Source organism: Cebus imitator, unplaced genomic scaffold, assembly GCF_001604975.1.
Source record: "Cebus imitator isolate Cc_AM_T3 unplaced genomic scaffold, Cebus_imitator-1.0 Scaffold110, whole genome shotgun sequence".
Lineage (NCBI taxonomy): Eukaryota > Metazoa > Chordata > Mammalia > Primates > Cebidae > Cebus > Cebus imitator.
Genome location: NW_016107425.1, coordinates 5,869,006 through 5,892,658, shown reverse-complemented (window position 1 = coordinate 5,892,658; position 23,653 = coordinate 5,869,006). Strand labels below are relative to the sequence as shown.

Here is a 23,653-nt window from a genome sequence, read left to right as displayed (position 1 = left end):
GCTGACTGTGACCTCTGCCTTCCGGGTTCAACCAATTCTCCTGCTTCAGCCTCCCCACAGGGGAGTACAGACATGTGCCACCATGCCTGGCTAATTTTTATAGCAATGGAGTTTTACCATGTTGGCCAGACTGTTCTTGAAATCCTGACCTCAGGTGATCCACCCACCTTGGCCCCCTATAGTGCTGGGGTTACAAGCGTGATCCACTGCACCCTGCCACTGATGGAATCTTAAAAGTGTACTTGAGGGCCAGGTGCAGTGGCTTACGCCTGTGATCTCAGCACTTTGGGAGGCCAAGACAGGGGGATCACCTGAGGTCAGGAGTTCAAGACCAGCCTAACACTGTGAAACCCTGTCTCTACTAAAAATACAAAAATTAGCTGGGTGTGGTGGCAGGCACTTATATTCCAGCTACCTGGGAGGCTGAGGGAGGAGAATCCCTGGAACCTGGGAGGTGGAGGTTGCAGTGAGCCAAGATTACGCCACTGTACTCCAGCCTGGGCGACAGAGCAAGACCCTGTTCAAAAAAAGAAAGAAAAAAGTGTACTTGATTTCTAATACTAAGAACTTGCTTTAGAACCTAACTTTTATTTACTAATAGCTATAATTTTGACATCAATTGCCCTTTTATAGATGGTAATAGCCTTTACATTTGTGATTACTTACAAATTGAAATTCTTTTTTATTCCTTTAAAATATTAGTATAATACACTATTGCTATCCTAAAGCCATCTTGAATACTTTAAAGATTTTGCCACAGCCATTTTGAAACCCTTGTATCCATATATTGCAAGGCTTCTTCCAACAGGGTTCCATTTTGTTTGAGTCTTCTATGAAGTCTCCATGTAAACCACCATTGCTACTGACCTTATTAGGTTCATTCTGTTTTGTTTTACAAAGGCAAACATCACATTTTATTTTATTCTGTCACTTTCTTCTCAGTGCCTTCTGTGTTTTCTCAGTTCCGAGTATCTCCTGCAAATAGTTCTCTTTCAATTTTCAGAGGTTATATAGGGTTACAATTGATAACGTTTGAATGTGTAACTCTTTATTTTTATATAAAATAAAATTATTAACTAAATTTTATGTGTTATTCTACTCCCCACTTACCATTAATCTCTTCTGATATTGTCTAATTTATTACATGAACATAGTATATTTCTCTTAATTTATTTAGGTCATTAATTTCTTTCAGCAGTGTTTTCTAGTATTTGGTGTATAGATTTTGCACATTTTTTGGTTAAATTTACATCCAATTATTTCATATTTTTCATGCTATTACAAAAGGTATTGTTTTATTAACTATTTCCAGCTGATTATTGCTAGTATATGTAGAAATACAATTGATTTTTGTATATTGCTCTTGTATTCTATAACCTTGATAAATTAACTTATTGGCTCTATCTAGTATGATAACTTTTTTGTAGATTAAATAGTATTTTCTACATAGACAGCTACATTGTCAGAATAAAGAAAATTCTACCTCTCCCTTTCCAATCTGGTTTCCTTTTATTTATTTTTCTTACCTTATTACATGGACAAGAACCTTCAGTACAGTGCTAATAAGAATACTGTGAATGGGCATCCTTGCCTTTTTGTTGGTCTTAGAAAAAGAACAATTTTCCTTTCACATTTTAGCATGATGTTAGAACTGGGGTTTTTTATTTTAATAAATCCTGCTTTTCAGCTTAAGGTGCCCATCTATTCTTACTTAGCTGAAGGTTTTTTTTTTTTTTAATCAGTAATAGAGTATGGATTTTTTCAAATGCTGTTTCTACATCTATTGAGATGTTTATATTGGGATTTGTTTGTTTCTTTGTTTTAATGCCTGTTCATATAGTGAATTAAATTGACTTTTAAATGTTAAACTTCCTTTGCTTTCTTTGAATGAATCTCACTTTATCATGATGAATTATTTTATGTACATGTTATTGGATTCAGTTTGCTAATATTTTGTTAAAAATGTTGATATCAGTACTCATCAGGAATATTGGTCTGTGTTTTTTTTATTTTGTCCTTGTCTTATCTTTGTCTGGTTTTGGTATCAGAGTTATGTTGCTTTCATGTTATGAGTAAGTATTCCCTATTCATTTTTCTGGACAATTTGTGTAGAATTGGTATTATTTCTTCCTTAATTTAAACGTTTGGTAGATTTGATCAGTTGAAGCATCTGGGCCTGTTTTTTTTGTTTGTTTGTTTCTGAGAGAAAAAGGTGTTTTTGTTTTTTAACTAAAAATTCAGTTCCTTTAAGAAAACTACTAATATCACACATGAACATAGATGCAAAAATTCCTAACAAAGTTTTAACAAATCAAATAACTATTTTTATTTTCTTGAGTGAACTTCGGTAGTTTGGTAGTCTTTCAAGGGGTTTGTCCATTTTATCTAACTTGTAGAATTTATCAGCATTAAGTTGCACATAATATTCCCTAATTATCCTTTTAGTGTTTTTACAATCTGGAGTTATGCCATTTTTCTCATTTCTGATACTAGTAGTTTGTATCTTCTTTTTTTTTCCCCCACAATTAGTCTGGATAGAGGTTAACAATTATATTGATCTTTTCAAAGAACCATCTTTTCATTTTCTATTGTATTGATTTCCTTTCTGATCTTTATTATTTCTTCTGTACTTTGGGTTTCATTTGCTCTTCCTTTTTATTTTCATAATGAGGAAGCTAAAATTATGGATTTTAGTCCTATCTTCTTTTGTAATATAGGTGTTTAACATTACAAATTTTTCTCTCAGTACTGCTTTAGCTGCATATAAATTTTGATTTTTTTTCCATTTTCTTTCAATTTAAAATACTTTCTAATTTTCCTGTTTTCTTTGAGTCCTGGGTTATTCAAATGTATGTTATTTAGTCACCAAATATTTGGAGATTTTTCAGATGTTTATCTGCTGCTGATTTCTAATTTAATTCTATTGTTATAAAACATATAGTGTTATTTGAATCTTTAAAAATGTATTGATACTTATTTTATGTCTAAGAATACCATGTATTGGTAAATGTTTTCTATTTACTTGAAAGTACATATATTCATGGGTGACTGTTTCCAGGATCCCCCAGTGGATACCAGAATCCGCAGATGCTCAACTCCCTTATATGAAATGGCATAGTATTTCCATACAATCTATACATATCCTTCCATATACTTTAAGTTATCTCTAGATTACATATAATGCATAATACAGTGCAGTCAGTTATCTTTTAAGGTGATTTAAATAATAAAAAGTCTTATATATTTACCCACATGATAACTGTTTTAGGTTCTTTATTCCTTTGTGTAGATCTTACTTTCCATCTGCTATGACTTTACTTCTGCTGAAGGACTTCTTTTTAACATTTCTTATATTGCTCTTCTTCTAGTGATGAATTCTTTCAGTTTTTTATATCTGAAAATGTCTTCATTTAAAAAAGATGTTCACAGTAGATATAGAATTTTTGACAGTTTTTTCTTTCAGAACTTTAAACATTGTTTCATCATTTTCTGGCTTGCATCTTTTCTGATGAGAAGTCTGCTGTTATTCTTATCTCTTTCTCTGTACATAATGTATTTTTTTTCTGGTTGTTTTTTTTTTCTCTTTATTATTGGTTTTAAGCAATTTGGTTGTTCACTGCCTTGGAACACAATTATGTTTCTTGTGCTTGGGATTTGTTGATATTTTTGAATATGTGCATTTATAGCTTTCATCAAATTTAGAAAATATATATTATTTCTTTAAATATTTTTGTCTTTTTCTTCATTTCTCTCCTCTTCTTGATGGATTCCAATTATATATATTGGCTGCTTGAGGTTGTTCTATGGTCTTGCTCTGTCACCCAAGCTGGAGTGCAGTGATACGATCATGGCTCACTGCAGCCTTGACCTGGGTTCAGGCAGCCTTCCTACCTCTGCCTTCTGAGTAGCTGCGACTAAGATGCATGCAACCACACCCAGCTATTTTTTGTATTTTTTTTTTTTTTATAGAAATGGGGCTTCCTCCTATTGCCCAGACTGGTCTTGAATGCCTGAGCTCAAGCAATATGTTTGCCTTGACCTCTCAAAGTGCTGGAATTACAGGCATGAGCCACTGCACCTGGCTGTCATTTTGTATGGTTTCTATTGCTGTCTTAAAGTTCACCAGTTTTTTGTGTGTGCAGTTTCTAAACTGCTGTACACATAATCTGGATTTTTTTTATGCTAGACATTATAGTTTTATCTGTAGAAATTCAATTTGGTTTTAAGTTTTTTTCATGTCTAGTTAGCATACTGAATCTTCTAGATTCTCAAACATATGAAATACAGTCATAAGAATTAGTTGTCTACTAATTCAGTCATTTTCATACTTTCTGGGTCAGTTTTGATTGATTTTTCTTATTGGTGATATTTTCCTGCTTATTGGCATGTCTAGTAATTTTTAATCTGATGCCAGACATTGTGAATTTTACCTTATTGAATGCTAGATTTAAAAAATTCCTATACAGTACTCTTCTGAATACCCAATGGCCTGTGTGTTAGGAGGCTTTTCCACTCTAATGGAAATGGGCAATATTCTTGGCCCTGAATGAACACTTTCTTTTCACCTTTTTGGGTAATTTTTTCCTCCATCCTCAGATAGTTTTCTCACATGCATGCACCAATCAGTACTCTGCTGAATTCTCTAGTAAACCCTCTGTAGATCTTTGTTGTTCTTTCTCTATGCCTTCTCTCCTCCTTGGTACTTTTTCTTGTGAACTCAAGCTGCCTTGGCCTCCTCAGAATTCTGGCTTTGTCTCCTCAACTATGAGAGTCTGTTACCCTTCAGCTGGGTTTATTTTCCTTTCACTGCTGAGTAAAAACTATAGGCAGTAAGCTGGGTGTGTAGGGTGTGTCTTGTTTTTAGTCTTCTCAGGGAACAATAACCTACATTGCTTGATATCCTGTGTCTTTAAAACTGTTACTTCATATGTTTTGCACAGTGTTTTAGGTGGGACGTTAAATCTGACTCCTGTTACTCTATTGTGATCTGAAATGGAAGTCCCCTGATTTATGATTACATGGATTTTTAAGAGTTGGAACATTTTAAAAAATCAGTTTGAACAGAATTAAGCATAATTGTAGTTGCTAGTAGATTATGTAGTAGGAATCTAGTAGATTATGTAGATTAGCACATATTTAAATATATTTTTATAGTGCAGTATTTTTAGTGAAAATTTGGTCTTCAGAGATTTGTAAGAATTAATATTTTGTTATTTTGTTAAAACCTTTTAAAAGTGTTAAGCATAGATAGTTCTTGATAATAGAATTAAATTTTATGTGTATTTCATACATATAAATTTTATATGTATTTATTTAATAGGTCTTCATCCTCCAGGTCCACCTTTAGCAAGACCTATTCTCCCCCGAGAACGAGGCGCTTTAGATAGAATTGTTGAATATTTGGTTGGTGATGGTCCACAGAACAGGTAATATTTACTGGGGTGGTAGATAAATGGAAATGAAATCAGGATGTGTGTGTGTGTGTGCACATACTAGATGTTCTACAGTTTTGCGGCACCTATTTTCTGATTTTAGAGCATAATGGAGTATTTTATAGCCCTGCAAAAGAATACATATTCAATTGTTTGACAGTAGAAGTTTTGACAATGTAGTAGGGATTAAATCCATTTGGAAAAAATATTAACTCTGCTATAACTTTTAGAGAAAGTGGATTATTTCATTGAAACTTTTAAACGTAAAGAGCAAAAACATAGTGCACTGCTGATAGGCTCTAAGAAATGGAGCTTTATAGATATCAGTACTGGACTTGGTGATAGTAGTATTTTTAATAACATTAAGAGCAATTTGCAGTATTTAGTACCTAACAGTTCTGAAAATGCTTTTCCAGTTATTCTTACAATAATTCTAGGAAGATCATATGATATGTGCAGAGTAATTATCAAAGTATAGATTTTTTAAAAATTCATAGGATAGTAGGTGTTTGATAGCCCTCCTAATTATATGTTATTCAAAATAGAATGACATTTGATACAGGCAAGTATTTGTTGAGTATATCCACAGAGAACTGAGAAAGTATATAAATAGAAAATGAGAAAGATGTTTAGTGTAACAGGGAAAGGTATAGGAATCATGTATAGAAATTAATCTTTGGGTGGGACTAAACAAAATTAAATATGTTTATTTGCTGGAAGACTTCTCAGGTTTTAATAATATTCCTTGTGAATCTCTAAGAGGGTTCCAGCTTTACTTATCTGACCATGGATTTGGAGGCTTTCATCCTCAGGACTATACTTTGGGAAACACCAAAATTTAAGTGTTCAGTTATCAAATATGTTTCTGCTAACTTAGTAAAGACATATTCATTTAACTGCTGTCTAGTTTTTTTTTTTAATTTGATGTATAAATTATATTTTTAAATCTTTGAAATTTGGGCTTTGGCTAATTTTGGTTTTTGTTTAACAAATATTGTGTATGGTTTACTATCATATAATTTGTTATGGCATATTTAGCTATGTTAAAATATAAATTAGTCATGATGGCTAAAATGGCCTCTCCCATAAGCTTTGTCTGCATTTGTAACTGGCTTGTTCATTTTTCCTTATGGTGTAGGTATGCACTTATATGTCAGCAGTGTTTTTCTCATAATGGCATGGCTTTGAAGGAAGAATTTGAATATATTGGTAAGTCTTATTGGGCAATGAGATTTAAATATTTTACTTTAAAATATTTTATTCTATGCCATTTTCTATGTGTTGTCATTTTATTTTATATACTCTCTTTGTATACATTGGTTAGGCATATTATCCTTATTTTGGTACATAGAGCAAGCAGGGAAGACAATTTGGGTTCCTTCCTATACAGTGAACAGCCTCTAGGCCAGTTGTTCTCAAACCCCACTGTGCATCACAATCACCTGAAGAGATTAAAATAATTATGAGACCCAGGACCCATTTACAAAGAGTCTCCTTTAAGGGACTGACTGTGGGGTCCAGGCATCAGTACATTTTTTAAAGCTCTGCAGATGATTCTCATGTGTAGCCACTATTAAAAACTACTGTGGTAAATTAAAAATGCTTCTAAAATATTGTGTACTGCATTTTCTTGGGTAAATGTGCAAGGTTCTGGATTTTAAAATACCTAATGATTCTGGTGACTAGAAATGTAATCTCGATAATTCATTTAAGTCATTATTTTGCTATCAACCTGCTGTGTAACTTATTACATAGTTAGCCTGCTATATAACCTGTTATGCCTTTTCTGCCTTTAATTTAAAAAATTACAATTTTAATTTTAATAATTAGGAAATATGCTGTAAATTAGTTCTGTTTAGAACATCTACCATATTATTAAAATAAATACAGTAACTTTTAAAGAGTTCTTTTGAATATCTGCAAAAGTAATCTTGTGAGTTAACTAATTAGTCCTTGAACTTTGTTTGGTTTGTGGTTTTGCTTATTTTTAAAATATTCTCTGCAGCTTTTCGATGTGCCTACTGTTTTTTCTTGAACCCCGCAAGAAAAACCAGACCTCAGGCTCCAAGACTTCCCGAGTTTAGTTTTGAGAAGAGGCAGGTGGTGGAAGGTTCAAGTTCAGTTGGTCCCTTGCCATCAGGAAGTGTGCTTTCATCAGACAACCAGTTTAACGAAGGTATGGATATGTTAAACAGTTTTGTCCCTTAATAACATGTTGTTATTTAACAGTAATAAAAGCATAATGCTTTTAGGTAAGGATGGATTAATTTATCGGATTTTGCATCGTGCATATATCGGCTATTGCTCTGTTACTGTAGCCTCCCTCCTATGTGATTGGTGTGATGTGTTTCACTTTTAACATGCAGATTGTACTGTGATAAGCAATATCTGACATCAGCTAGTTAAACATTGTTTATGGAGTGACCTTTTCTAAAAACTGTTGGGAGATTTGATTAGTAATATTTTCATGGGATAATTTTTTCAATTTATCTGAATGAAACAGATTATTGGAATTATGAAACAACTACTCAAAGGATAAAATACAAGATTTGTGATTAACATTGATAAAATAGGTTTGTATCTACCACATGAATTGGTAGATATTACCAGAAAGCAGGAAACTTTGGAATTATAACGTTATCCTTGCATTTTTTTGGATGACTGTATCAGTAGGACTGATATTTCATTGAAACAGACAATTTATAAAGGTTCACAAGATTAACATTGCCTTTGACATAAAAATCAACTTTATTTTAGAGAAACAGAATTTATCAGAATTTATAGGGTTTTAGAATTCATCTCACAATTCTGTTTTAGGAATTCTTGAGGAAGTTTCATGAAAAAATGGAAAAGATTAGGTGGGAGATTTGACTATTGCCAGCTCTTTCTTACTACAGCATTAATATTTGGTTAGGATCTCTTTGTTAATCAGCCCTGAATTATAAAGATTGCCAAAATTATGAACTAGGCCATAATATTTTGGTGTTATGTGTGGTATAGAAAAAATGCATATTAGAAGTTTAGTTCCCATAATTAATCAGTCAGGATTAATTCTTTTTAATTTCTAGTAATTATAATTTATATATACTTGATATCTTCTTCATAAAAAACATTGAGTACTGTAAAAGTTGTTCTAATTGAGAATATCATACGAAGCAGTGAATTTTCAGATATCAGAAATTTAGTGTGGGATTTGAGTATCTATATATATATTTTTAACTTTGAAGAGCGAACCTAAAATGCGTGTGTTGAATTGGGCTTGGCTTTTGGCTTACTAACAAATATGGAAACAAATTTGAATACAGATAGTTATGAGAGAGGCCTGTATACTCAACACTGAATCAATGCATTCATCTTCTCCAAGTCTGCAGCATCAACTCCAAACAGAATGACAATTTTTTTCTTTTGCTTAAGTCGTGCTCTGAGCTGCATGCTGTCACATGCAAACCACCTGCCTTACCATCGCAGCCTCTTGGAACTGAAAATTAAAGGATTTCATACTGAAGATGCCTAGAGGAAAAATTGAAGTCTTTTCCATCACTAGTCTTGCTTAGAGAAGCTAAAGTGAATATTTGAAAGATAAGAGTTGGGACAAAAAAAAATAGACAAGACAAGAAAAAACAGCCAACCGAGTGAAAATCTTGATAATGAGTCCCATGCTTTATATCTTCTGCTAAGGTCAAGATGGATAGTTAGCAGACAACATCCAGCTATACCTTTCCTTCTCATCTAATCTAGGAGGAGCAATACCCCAGATGTCTCATTTTCTGTCTGAAATCTCTGGAAAGAAGTCTTACTGGCTCAAACTCAACCCAAATAAGGTAATGTTATTAGGTGAAGACAAAAGTTGAGGCAGAGTTTGATAGCTCCATAATGTTGAAACTGAAGCAACGATTCCATTTGGTTAAGATAGTTTCTAGAATAATAACTTTCATACTTCTGTTTGGATTCATCAAAGTGGCCATGAGCATCTTTTTCTTCTTTGACTTTCCAGAAGATTGAAACTTTTCTGAAGACTTCTAACTCAACACTGTGACACACAGTTATCAATTCCAAGCTGGCTTCCTTTTGTAAACGATTAGAAGTATTTCTTATGAACAGATGAAGCTGCGTTTGTTTTGAACGCTGGTGGCTTATGATTATATTGAACTATTAATTAAAACCATATCATCTCAGTCATCTACTCTTTGCTAACAGCCAGTGTTTTAGATTTCTGATTTCTAAATAATGTAGATACTTGAGGTCTGAAAAAAAAAAAAAAAAACTTCTCTGCTTTAATTCTTATATTATTAAAAGTATTGAAGTGGCTCCTTGATAGCAGCAGAAATTGTAGAGATTAAGTTATTGAAGTTACAGATAGAACCAACAGATAACTTTCTTCCATCTGAACTTTTCCTTAAACAGATACCAGTAACCATTTTTATGAACAACCAAGAATTAATAGAAGAAATATATATTTTTCAATCTGTGATATAAGGATTTTGAAATTAAGTTTTGCCTGGATTCTGATATTGGAAGATTTTGCATTTAGGATGAGGCGCAAAGCTGTTAAAATTTCTGGACTGCTTTTTAGAAAAACTTACAGAATCTTGGAAAGTTTTCATCAAAGGAGGAGACCTAGAAGAAATTTCTCCCATTAATTTCTCACCTGAATACCTAGAATATTTTTTTTTCTGGAATTTTACATCCAGATGCCTTGGTAATAGAAATACAAGAAATGGGGGATATAATTTGTCTTATTAAAGAAATACAAGAAATTGGGGATATAAATTGTCTTTTTGAGGACATACTAAATATGATATGCCAAGAAATGAACTGCTTTTAGGTTCCTCAGTTTCTTTTATGGTCAAATAAATAGCACCATAATACTTGAATCTCTGCTAAGTCACATTAAAGTGGTTTACCAGTTTTTCCTTTTTTAGAAAATGTACTTTCTAAATACTAATATATAGGATCCTTTTTATGATATGTAATAATCATTGGAATTCTAGGTTTCTACATTGTTAATATTCTAGTGCAGTGATTTTTTGACTACCATGTTTAAAAAATGTTAATGTTGATATTGTGTTTTTGTTGCTTAGTTGTGTTTGTCTAGGTTTCATGCAATAATTTCAGTAGAATACAGTTTTTGTCCAATTAGAAATAACTTCCTAATAATAAAACTTATGGTGTCTAATCAGTACTATCAAAAATAGCAAGTAAAATTTATATAAGGTGAAATTTAACTTGATAATGTGATTTTAGTCCTTCCCTTTCTTTTATATGAAATACTGTTACCATTAGATTGTGCTGGACAAGGGAAAATTCTGTGTTTAGTATTTTTGTTATGATGTACCAGAAAATTAAACTATTTGGTAATGTAAATTTTGTTGACTTCCACGTATTTACCAGATCCATTAAATAATGTTCTTATACCTTTGTTTATATTTACTTATGTGCCACTTTCTGAAGATATAAACTTGCTTACAGTATGTTTTTGAATGTTTGTTTTAGACATAGAGATCATTTGGTCTTCTGACTCCCTTTTCTAAAACACCTTCACTTAGTAGCATAGTTTTAGATCATTGCTTAATAATTAAACTCTTGGTCAGGCATAGTGGCTCACCCCTGTGATCCCAGCACTTTGGGAGGATCACAAGATCAGGAATTTGAGACCAGCCTGGCCAATATGGTGAAACCTTGTCTCTACTAAGAAATAAAAAATAAGTCGGGCGTGGTGGCGCACACCTGTAGTCCCAGCTATGTGGGAGACTGAGGCAGGAGAATTGCTCGAACCTGGGAGGTGGAGGATGCAGTGAGCGGAGATTGTACCGCTGCATTCCAGCCTGGGTAACAGAGTGAGACTCCGTCCCAAAAACAAAACAATACAAAACAAAACAAAAAACTCCTAATTGATTTGTTCAGAAATGGTAAATAATTAATGATATTCTATGTGTTGAATACTAGCTATTTTCTTATGAGTGGTTATAATTTAATTGAATTTTATGTATTGAGTCATTGGGTAAGTTTGTAGCCTATATATATACTGGACACTGATGTGTTATCAAGGCAAAATTTTTATGTGTTAGCAAGGCAAAAATATATGAAGTTGTTTTGCTAGATTACTATTTAATTATCTTAAAAAATTGTTGTTTCAAGAACTAGAGTAAAAACCTAAACATGATATTCTTACATGTTTTTGCATGTGTGTAGTTTATAGGTGAGGCAGTGATATTCCTTATATAATTATGCTGTTTTATGAGTTTCAGTTTTCTAGCTGAGTTTAGACTTTGCCCAAACAACTGGAAGCCAATTGTTACTATTTGGTAAAGAAAAAAAAAAAAAAGAACTCTCTTAAGAATATTGAGGTTGGGGTGGGCTGATGGCAGGAGTGCGGAAAGAAACAAATTGCTTGGATTCTTTTTTGTTTTGTCATATTGTGGTATATTGTTTTCTTGGCATTATAGATGCCAGAGTGAATTTTAAAATTTTTCTTACAGATGGAATTAGGCTATTCGGGTAATTGTTTCATATCTTTGTCTTGCACTGGGCCATACAGTGAAGAGTAGGGTTCTTTAATTAGTGTGAACACAAAGCCTGGTTTCTCTTATAGTATTTTATGCACAAATATTAACATCTTTGGAAATATATTTATCCCAACAAGCTGTTTTAAACTACAACTTCATGGAAGAAATTTGCTGTTTTTGTTAGAATAGTCAAATGATGTGCTTCCATAGAAATGAAAAAAGCGCGTTTGTTACACGTTAATCTTCTTATAAAGCTTTGTGGCTATTAAATTGATTTGTAATTCTCTGTTAATCTTTACACTTAATTATTTAGATCTTGTTTGATGACTTCTTACAAAATGGCACTGGCATCCAAACATCAATTAACTGTCTTATTTAGACTATCTGATGTCTACATTGTAGGTGTCATGTCACATACCAATTTTTTATAGTGTTACTGCTATTAAAAAATTGCTCTTCTGCAAATTAACCCAGGAGAAGAAAAGTAATCATTAATAGGCTCTTTGATTATTTTCAGTCTCCACCCATCATTTCATCAGTTTTGTAGTCTTTCACATATTCTCTGAAATACAATAGCGACTGGAAAACTTTGTGTACCATGTTGTTTTCTGATTATGATAGCACATGGTATTTCTTTGAATCCTTGTGTTGCAGACATTTAAAAATTTCAGTATTGTAGTTCTCCTCCTTGTATTAACCACTTCTTTATGGCCTCAGAATTTGTATATTAAATTAGCTTTGACTAGTAAAGTTTATTTTTGAAAATAGTAACATCACAAAACTTTAATATGACAAGTCTTGGATTTTGATACCTCTCCTGTTTCAATACAGTATTGAGGCAATCCGTCAGACAGAATATGACAAACTATGTGGGCCTGTTTTCACTTAAACATGTTTATTGCTGAGTTACATCCTGGATTCCGAGCTTTTTATTTTTTCATTTCTTGTGGCTTTATTGGTTTGTTTTAGAAGGCTTACTAAAGTATAAGAAATTGTGAAGTTCTTGCCAAGTAAGTATTGCTGTATGGCCAGAGAGTTGTGGAAAACCATGACTCTTAAAATTCTGTCTTGGATAAATTCTATGAGGGTAGAATTACAAATGATTGGTGACTCCTGAAGTTTTCCACGAATAACTTGTTTGCTCTTGTAGCAGAAATGATTTGTACATGCCTGTAGTTTCATTTGCCCTTTCTGCTTTTCCTTTCTGCTCTGGAACATTGAAATAACAAAATTCGAGTGACTTACTGCTTTTCTAACTTGGATTTTTGTAAGATTCCAAGGGTGTAGCAGTGCCACTTTAAGTTCCATATTAAGATACAAATAGGATTTTAAAAAATGAAATTTGGTACAAATTAATTTATGGACTTTTTTACTACTTTTTGTGATCATAGGAATGTTTCATATAGCAAAACATCCTTAAGTTTTACTATAATTTAATAACTAAAACGTTTCTAACTGTGGAATTTGGGCCTTTATTCTACATATAGAAAGGAGGAAGGTGGTTATAATTAATTATATAAGCCAGAGTCCAAGATACCTCTTTGAAGAAATAATTCTTTTTAAATATTTTAAAAGTATTGTTATAGAGTATGTGAGATACAGATAATTCGTATTTATTAAAACTGGTATGGTAAAACCATGGATTTCTAAGACTTCCATATTAACATGTGTGCATATAACACATAATTTATTTGCAAAACAATTTTATTTATTTAGCAAAACTGGCCTGTATTATACAAGAAACTTAATTAGAACTTTTTACTAAGACTGGCCTTCCCTCCAGATTTTTTGAATCAGTAACATTTGTAGTATATCATAAGCAACCATCTGTGAGAGTAGAAAAATCTATTTTTTTCTTAACTGATGTGGTTTAGCCATATTTCTCCTAGCAAAAATATTGCTATTTTTTACAAAAATAAATACCTAGCTAGATTTTTATCTGTAACATAGAAATACGTGTCCCAAAGGTTGTCTGCTCCAGTTATTCCCTCCCCTATCTTGTTCTTTAAAGAATGAAAGGCAGTTTATTTAATACAATTGTTATATTATTAAGGGATTTGAATTCAATAATACTTAAAAAGAGTTAGAGGTTAAAAGGAGTAAATTTTCATGTAGGGACTAGTAGCCTTACTTAGCTTCTGCTATGAAGGTGGGGTTAAAAGACCCTTTCTCTCCCTAGCATGCTAGGTATGTAGCACATTCTGACCCAGAGGTTAAATACCAAGGACTTGTTTTTTGCAGAGGGATGAGGAGAGACTTGTCATGCCTTTGGAAAAGGTAGACCCTGACTTCCCGGTTTTGGGATAATAGGGATGTACATCAGTGTAGGAAAGCACCATCCACCCACATCCACACACACAAAAGTACACTTTTACACATTGCTCACAGCGTTGCCTGGACACAAGGGAAACAGTTTATTCAGGAAACAATCTGGACATTAATACATTTGCATTGTTTGCTGGACAATGGCATTATAGCACATAATTCTTTTGGGACTATGATTTTTGGACATTCAACTTTCAGATGTGTCTTTAGGAACTTATTTTGTATGAAAATATGGGACATTAGAAAAAATATGTTTATGGGTTTATCTAAGTTATTTTTTTTCTTCAATCATACTAACGGTAAAGGGAATTAGTTACTTATTTTTAAAGATTTTAAGGATAGTGTTAGACAACTGTATGGTTTCTGTGTGTGTTTGTGTGTGTGTGTGTGTGTATCTTTTGCTTGCCTTATTTAGCAGTTTTAACATTCGGGTATTCCTAAACTCTTGAATCTTTATCTTTTCAGAATCTTTAGAACAAGATGTTCTTGGTAATAGTACAGAGCAGACAGATGACAAAATACCAGCTACAGAACAGACAAACCAAGTGATTGAAAAAGCATCTGACTCAGAGGAACCAGAGGAGAAAGAAGAGACTGAGAATGAGGAAGCCTCAGTGATTGAAGAGAAAGAAGAGACTGAGAATGAGGAAGCCAACTCCACAGTTCCCAGAGTTGATTCTATTCCTGATCCTGAACTAAGTGGAGGGTCTTTGGTGGCAGAGTAGTAAATGCTTCTGCGTGCTTTCAACTGGATGTTTATAGTCTTGTTGATGTCAGTTATTGCTTTTTCGGTGGTACTTTCTTTTCTTGCCCCTCTAAGAGTATGCTTCTGTATCATTTGAATTCAGATTGCCTAGCTATTTGAACATCACAAAGTTATATATATTGGGTATTAAAATTAAAATCAAGTGATATCAGTGAAGTAAGATCCTTTTGAATGTACAAAGACCCACATTATTGAGACAGCTTTTAGATATTTTTTGTCCATTCTAAAAGTAAACAAACATGATTGCATTTTGTTTTCTGTCTGTATAACCTGTAAATATCCGTCTTGGCATAGGAAGAACTTTGGTTAACAGTAAGTTCTCTAATTGTGTTTGTTTTAAGGAATGAAACTCAGTTAAGATTTTGACTACTTCATTATTAAAAATTGATAGAAGCTTAGCTCCTGAGATATTTACAACTGGGGGAAATGTCTACTTAGGTGTTTACATTGAGTGGTATGAAAGTTGTAGTTATTACTACATAGTCACTGGTACGAATTCTCAATAAGAATGCAATGGAACAGTTAAGTAAAACTGTAACTACATAGGCACTGGTACGAATTCTCAATGAGAATGCAATGAAACAGTCAAGTGCAGTGTTTCTTTTTGATGTCTTTTAACTGGGCCAAAGGCACATGATGTATGTAATTAGTTTATATTTACACATTAGCATATAGGAAATATTTCTGCACTTGACTGTACTTGAATTCTGAGCATTATTTATACATGTAAAATGATGATATATATGTGAATTTTGTGCTCTTGTTTGTATTTTATTAAGGAAAATAAAAATAATCTGGCATCAGTTTCATTTTGTTAAATATCTAGTCTTCTTCAAACAGTATCTTGGTGGATGACTTGGCTACCTGAAAAATCTGAGGAGGAAGAGCTCACAATACAATACATCTGTAGATTCTGCTTAGAGCAAATTATGATACTTTTATTCAGACTTGTTTCCTTTCTAGTTAAGAGAAATAGTGACATTTAGAGGTTCTAATCAGAAGTTAGGTTTTTCTGATTCAGGAACATCTTAGGCCAGCCATTTGTAATTTTTAACTTTGAGAAACAAGTTTTGTGAGAATAGGTAGTGAGTTGCTGGTAGTTAATTGAATTTAATATTTGTATTAAGGATTAACTGGAAAAAAACTTAACTCAGTGGTAATTCTTGGACCTTAAATACAGTGTGATTATCTGTTATGGCCTCCTTTTATCTGTCTTCTCCAATATTAAAAAAAATAGAAATAAGTTATTATGCTGAAGGGAAAAATATACCTGTATAAGAATGGTGTGTCTGGCTAATGTTTCTAAGTTATACGCAGTTTCTGAAAAACTGAACAAAATATTTTTATCATTTAAAAATCTATTTTTATGATTTGATATCTCCTATGTGACTGTTGTTTTTTTTAAGGAACTCAATCTATTAACAGTCTGGGACATCTTGGTATAGTAACCAGAGTTTTTGAGCCTACCGTATTGGGCTTAAATTCCATGACTGTAGTCTTGGGCAAGTCACCTAACCTCACTGAGATTATTTTTTTCATCTGTAAAGTGGGAAGAATTATATTTATTTTTGAGACGTATTGGGATAATTAAAAATAATTTAATGTGCCTAGCACCCTACCTGATGATGGCATTTGTTCTTATTGACGCCTTTAAAATATGAAAGGACCATAAGTTTTTCCTCTTGTAGATGAGGAAATTAAAAAGGAATATGAATGTGTAATTCAGCTGCTCAGATTCAAGCCAATGTTTTCTGTATCAACTTTTCTTTATTGTATGTATGTGTATAAATACATAGATTAAGGAAATAGGAAGCTGAAACTATAGAATATAATCTTTTTTAAGGTGATGAATTTCATCAGGTTCTTTGTGTGTTATTGACCCATACACATTTTAGCAACATCTTGCTTAGTCATGTTATAAAACATTCAAATTCTGATATACATTGCTTGAAAATGAGTGAGTACCTTAGAGACATTTGATGGACTCAAACAGATATTATGACAAATATCTTTGAAAGAAATATGAAGGAAGGTTAAATGGGGATTAGTAAAATTAATGCAATAGGTAACATATTTGTAACCATGTAGTATCCTTTAAGATAGAAAAGCTTATTCTGATATTATTTTAATAAACAGTTAATGGTTGAAACAGTAGTAAAATGTCCTATTTCTGATTATTAAGATTAGTATAATGAGAAAAGCCAAACTGTTAATTACTATTAGCTAGAGTGATCTTAGCTTCATTGATTACAAATGCTCAATGGGTCATCATCTAAACTCTTCTATGTTGTGAGCATGATCCACAAACATGGTTTAGCTTCTCTCTCTCCATCTTTCCTTCATCATTGTACCATAGCCATATGGAACTCCTTTCGGTTCTCTGACCATGCCCTTTTCTGCCTCAGATTTCAGCTTAAATTTTTCTACCTCAGAGAGATGCCTTCTGAAACTCGCACCTAAAGCTGGCCTCTGCCTTTTACTCTCTTATCATGTCACTCCCTGCTCACCATCCTTACTACAATTTGTATTTGATTTGTTTGCTAGTTTACTATCTTCACAACATGTCTGTTTGTGCAAGGGTCTTCTCTTATTCTTATCTGTATCTCAAGGGTCTAGCACAATGCTTGATGCATACTATGTGAATAAATACTTTGTTGTCAAGTCCTTGTTTCACTGCTTGGCACTATTGACATTGTTGAATACTCCCTCTTTGAGATACTTTCTTTTGGTTTTTCACATATCATATAGTATTATTCTTATTTATCTGGCCTCTTGCTCTCAATGTCCTTTAAGTGTTGGTGTTCCTTAGGTTCTACCTAGTGTCATCATTTCTTCACTGTGCATATTCTTTCTCTAGGGGTTCTTCTCAACACCCGTGGACTTACCATCTGTCTCTCTGAATCTCAGATCTCCAGCTTTGATCTGTTCCTGTACTTCAGATCTGTATATTTGCTTGCCTACTGGCATGTCTCTCACAATATATTCAAGAATGAACTCACAATCAATATATTCAAGAATGAACACTATCCTTTGCTTCAAACCTTCAGAACATTCAGTCTATGTTTCTCATCTTATCAAATAGATTACTCTGCAAGCCAGAAGCTGCAAACTCATCTCTTTTTCCTTTATTTAAACTGTCAATTTTTGTCTCCTAAACATCTTCTCGTTATATTCTCATTCTATTTGCCTTGCATTAATAATGATAAACATTTGCATTCTTATTCTGTGCCAGGCAACGTGCTAACTACTGTATATATATTATTTTATTTGTACTTTGGCAAGAATCCTGTGAAGATTTTTATCTTTGGATTATAGGAAGAGAAAGCTGAGTTGTAGAGAGAATATGTATTTAAGTCCGTTTGGGCTGCTATAACAGAATACCACAGACTGAGTAAAGTGATGAACAAAAATTTATGTGACTCACAGTTTTGGAAGCTGGGAAATCCAAAAGAATGATGCAGCATCTGATGAGGGCCTTTGTACTTTGTCATCCCATGGCAGAAAGGTAAGAGAGGGCAAGAGGGAGCAAGAGATGGAATTTGCAACCTCAAGCTCTTTTATAATGAGCATGAATCCATTCATGAGGGCTCCACCCTCATGACCTATCCATGTTCATTAGGCTCCAGCTTCCAATGCAACAGTTCAGCATAAGTTTCCAACGTATGCTTTTTGTAGCATTCGAACCATAGCAGGAAGCAATTGCTTAAAGTTGTACACCTGGTAAATGGAAAATCTGGGATTTGAATGTAGGTAAATGACTTCAGAGGACTTACTTTTGATTTCTGTTGTATTGCCTTCTAATTTTGGCTTCCATCATTTCAGATTACCAAAGCTGTCTCTTAACTGGTTTCTTTGTCTCCAACCTTGTATACTTGCTGTCTATTCTGTGCGCTGCAGCATAAGTTTTTAAAAAATGGAAAATGAATCATGCTACACCATTGCTTAGACCCTTCAGTGACTTTTGAGTGTTCTTGAGATGAGGTTCAAATTTGTTAATAAGGCCTGCAAAGCCCTGTGAAATTTTGCTCCTAGTTATGGCTAGCATCGGCACCACAACTACGGCCACTGCCACCTCCCCCAGCCACACACATGTTTTAAAAGTAGCAATACTCGTGTTTTCTGTGCTTTGCATATACAGAGTCTTTTCTCATCTCTCAGCCTTCTTGAGCTTTTCCTCTACCTGAGATATGCTTCCACTCACATAGACACTGGGGCAGTAAATAAAAAAAAAAATATCTGTTTAATTAAATTGGAATCATTCCACTTGGAACCCAAGTTTGGAGATTTTGCTACTTCTTGTTAAGCTAGGCCTTTTATTCTTGAAGTTGCTATTTCTCATACAAACTCATTTTATGCATTGGACACACAGTCACCATTGTTATGGAAAACAGAATTGTATCAGGAGAGCTATAGCTTTGGGTGTGCATGTTCGTGTATTAGGGGAGAGATATTCTGATTATATGATAATTTTCACTAAATATTGTATGCTGTTTCCAAAAACCCTAAATGATTTAGAAGTGATGCTATATTTAGTTTGACCACTGCAAACCTCATGGTGAAATTTGATCCCCATTGTGGAGGGGTTTGAGTCATGGAGCAGATCCCCTATGAACATCTTGGTGTTGTCCTTGCAGTAATGAGTTCTTGCTCTATTTGTCCCCCAGAGGAAGCTGATTGTTTAAAAGAGCTTGGTATCTTCCCTCCCTCTCTTCTTTGCTCCCTTTTTATTCCTGTGTGATCTTTGCACACACTAGCTCCCCTTTGCCTTCTGCCATGAGTGGAAGTGGTCTGAGGCCCTCACCAGAAGCCAGGTAGAGGCTGGCACCATGCTTCCGGTACAGCCTGCAGAACTGTGAGCCAAATATGCTTCTTCTTCATCTTCTTCTTCTTCTTCTTCTTTTTAAAAAATATATCCAGCCTCAGGTATTCCTTAACAACACACTTGGGCTAAGACACAGGGTCTTAGGTATAGCAGGCATCTGAGCCAAGCTGGAACTTAGATCTTAACTGTTAATGTAGGATGATTTGTATTGAACCATTAATTTTACACTGCCTTTCAGTGTTGGTGTCAGAGTTTAAGGTTATTTAAAAAATGCAGCAAGCTTACTTTTTTTCCAGTGGACAGCAACTACTTAATGATCTTAAAACTTTCTTCTTACAATATACTTTACAATATTTCCTGTTGGATTTATTACCTATGTGCAAATCCATTAGTTGAAGGGCCAAAGAATAAAGATAATTTATGAATTATGAATAGGTATTTTGAAATAGTCATGGAGTTACCATTTGGTATAACTTCAATTAATTGTGAAAATTATAGAAGAGGTCTAGATATAGTTTATGAACTTCTAAAGAGACATTAAAAGTAATTCAAATACTTATGTAAAGATGAACCAAGGTAGAGGTGGTTGTGAATTGCTGATCTGCTATATCTTACAGTTATGTAATTTGACTTGTTTCAAAATTATTGAAGTTTTAAGTGTATGTATTCTACTGGTTAATAAGTAAACATATTCAGGTTCTGAATGTAGACAGAATATATAAATATGGAAAAGAACATTTGTTAGAATACAAACAAGAATGAAAATTGAGTACAGAATGAAAACCTTTTTAAATTGTATCACTCCACATATTATTTCTTAGCCTTTTTTTTTTCTTCCTCAGAAACGAATCTACATTATCTACTTTAATGCTATTTTTAAATGACTAAAAATTACTAAATTTATTGGGTAGTAGCTATCCTGCCCCAATTGTCCTTTATCAGTTTGCCTGTGTTTGAAACTTAGATTCCATTTAATTTTCCATTCTTGTTCCTACAGAGCTTCTCTCATACATGGTTTAATTCATTCTATTAATGGACTTTAGGAGAAGGAAACACCATCCAATTATAAAGTTCTATATTATTTGATGCTTTTTAAAACCTAGATTTTCTGCTTTATGCATTTTTCTCTATTTTTAAAGTATTTATACTTTCCTTTTTGGCAGCAAAATTGATGGAAGTTGGAAGTACTCTGGAAGGATTAAAAATGTTCTCAAAAATCTCCCTCATAAATTAGATTTTTAAGTTCTTAGTCCAGGATTCTGTGAGAATAGGCAAGATTTTCAGCTGCCAATGACTTTTACCAGATACCTGGCGCTTGATTTAGGACAACTGGGAAAAATCATTTATTGTCATGAAAATAAATATTTTGAAGGGTGAAGAAAGTGGGAAATTAAATGTACATTTTTTGAATACCTTCTCTTGGTCAGGCACTGTATGCTAAGTACTTTCACACAGTTTTCACAACCGTGTAAGGAGATAGAATCCTATCAAACAGATTAAATTCATTCCCCAAGACTATTTAGTTTATGGGCATTGCAAATGGAATCTGAACCTAGGATCTTTGAGTCCATGCTCTTTTTAGTACCTATGAATCTTCTCCTTTGGTAATGTAAAAAATAGATTAATGCTCTTTTTCGTTTCTCATATTTTTGTGGTAATTGTTACTTCTTCAGGGCAGTCTTAACCTAAGACTTGCCAGACACTCTACTCAACACCCTTCCTTGAAATTCCTTCATAATATTATCTCCCATATGAAACTATGAACTCCTTGAAGGCAGGACCACACCTGTTTTTGCTCATCATTTTATTCCCAGTGTCCAACACATAGAAGGCAATATCTGTTGAATAGGTAGTATGCACAAACACACAGACCACAAACGTAGTATGAGAAATATACTCTTAGTGAAGATTTTGTAGTGTGGAGAATTATGCAAATCTAAAATTGTTTGAACTATTGAGTAGGGAAAGGGCCAGGTAACTTGTTCTTCACAATTTAGGCAAACTCCAGTTGGTTTCTCTGTCTTTTTGATCCATTGCCCACATTGCTCTTGGAGCTTTAAAAATATTCTATGGCTCGTTTGTATATTGGAACTCCTTAGGCAACTTGCAAGGAAGCCCTTCTGAGTCAAAAATCACCTTTTCAGCCTATTTCCCAGTATTCTCCTTTATGCTTTGGCCATGGGTATTTCATATGTCTGAGAGATGCCATGCCCTATCCTCATATGATCTATATTTTTTAAAATCTCATTTCTTCAAGGCTTAGCATTATCTGTAATCTTCCGAGTGACATCTTCCTCCAATTTTCTAAGCAGTTACTTGCTTTTTTGTTCCAATTGCACTTTATACACTTTATGTATCTTGTAGTTTCCTGACCCCTCCTATTATTCGTTCTGTCTATCTCCCTCATTTGACCTAACACTGAAGATAGGCCGTGTTCCTCAATTTTTATTTTCTCACTTTTGCTCTCCTCAAACAAAATAACAGAAAATAAAAACAAAAGCTGGCATGATGCCTGGTACAGGTATGTTTAGAGTGGATTCATATAACTGATAGATCTGACTTTCTCAGCATCAATGGTTGGTGTGCTGCTTCTCCTGAAACTTACAAATTGAGGAGTTGGAGCTAGAAAGTGAGAAGAATTAGCTCAAGACATAAGAATATGGAAACTGTGAGCACATTGAGGGTGAGGGGATTCATGTGCTTTGTACTCTCAATGCCTGACATAGGAGAAGCTCTAATCATGAATGAATTGAACTGGAGATGACCTCACAACATGTGCTCAGGGGGATTACAGTATAGGAGCTCATCCCTAATTCACATGAATCCATGATTTGGGTAAGGTTTCTAACTTGTACATAAAATATTTTGGGTTCGTTTAATAAGTTCCCATTGAAGATCTCGGTACCCTTCACCTTCTGCTCCCATAAATATATATGGAATGAGGCATTTAAAAATATCTTTTTGTTTTTATGTTGATTTTTATTCATTATCTATTTTCTGACTCATTTAGTGTTATAATTGGCATTAAGTTAGAAATGGTCTGGATAAAGTTGCTGCTTTTTTGACATCTGTATCTAGTGGAGCCTGGACACGCATGCACATACATACAACATGCAAAATAAGGTAAGAATATTTTCTTTTTAAGTATATAGGCCATAGGAATTCGACTTTAAAGTCAGATACTTGCATCTAAAAAGCATTAAAAGGGGCCAGGTGCTCACGCCTGTAATCCCAGTACTTTGGGGAGCTGAGGGGGGTGCATCACTTGAGGTCGGGAGTTTGAGAGCAGCCTGGCCAACATGGTGAAACTCCATCTCTACTAAAAATACAAAATTTAGTCACAGTGGCGAACCCGGTAATCCAAGCTACTCTGGAGGCTGAGAGGAGAATTGCTTGAACCCTGGAGTCAGAGGTTGCAGTGAGCCAAGATCACACCACTGCATTCCAGCCTGGGCGACAGAGTAAGACTCTGTCTCAAAGAAATAGGCCGGGCATGGTGGCCCACACTTGTAATCCTGGCAGTTTGGGAGGCTGTGGTGGGAAGATTGCCTGAGCTCAGTAGCAAAGACCAGCCTGGGCAACACGGTGAAACCCTGTCTCACTAAAATACAAAAAAGTAGCCAAGTGTGGTGGCATGCACCCATAGTCCCAGCTACTCACTCAGGAGGGTGAGGCAGGAGAATTGCTTGAACCAGGGAGGCAGAGGTTGCAGTGAGCTGACATTGCACCACTGTACTACAGACTGGGTGACAGAGCAAGACTCATATCTCAAAAATAAAAAGCCTCAAAAGGAAATGTGTTA

The 23,653-nt window shown here is 34.0% G+C and overlaps 1 protein-coding gene across 6 annotated transcripts in view; it reads left to right on the top strand.

Annotated features, from left to right (window-relative positions):
• LNPK (lunapark, ER junction formation factor) overlaps nucleotides 1–17,179 on the top strand; it is a 69,375-nt gene extending 52,196 nt beyond the window's left edge. For 3 of the 6 annotated variants that reach the window (XM_017538269.2, XM_017538274.2, XM_037741917.1), the window contains exons 10-13: nucleotides 5,321–5,426; nucleotides 6,571–6,641; nucleotides 7,438–7,608; nucleotides 14,729–17,179. In XM_017538269.2, coding sequence (XP_017393758.1) covers nucleotides 5,321–5,426; nucleotides 6,571–6,641; nucleotides 7,438–7,608; nucleotides 14,729–14,988 — 608 coding nt within the window. In that variant the 3' untranslated portion in view covers nucleotides 14,989–17,179. Of the gene's footprint in view, nucleotides 1–5,320; nucleotides 5,427–6,570; nucleotides 6,642–7,437; nucleotides 7,609–9,170; nucleotides 9,254–9,426; nucleotides 9,484–9,836; nucleotides 10,128–14,728 lie in introns of those variants that run through there. The other 3 variants (XM_017538273.2, XM_017538271.2, XM_017538272.2) reach the window with 3 other exon arrangements.
• Nucleotides 17,180–23,653: the final 6,474 nt, after the last annotated feature.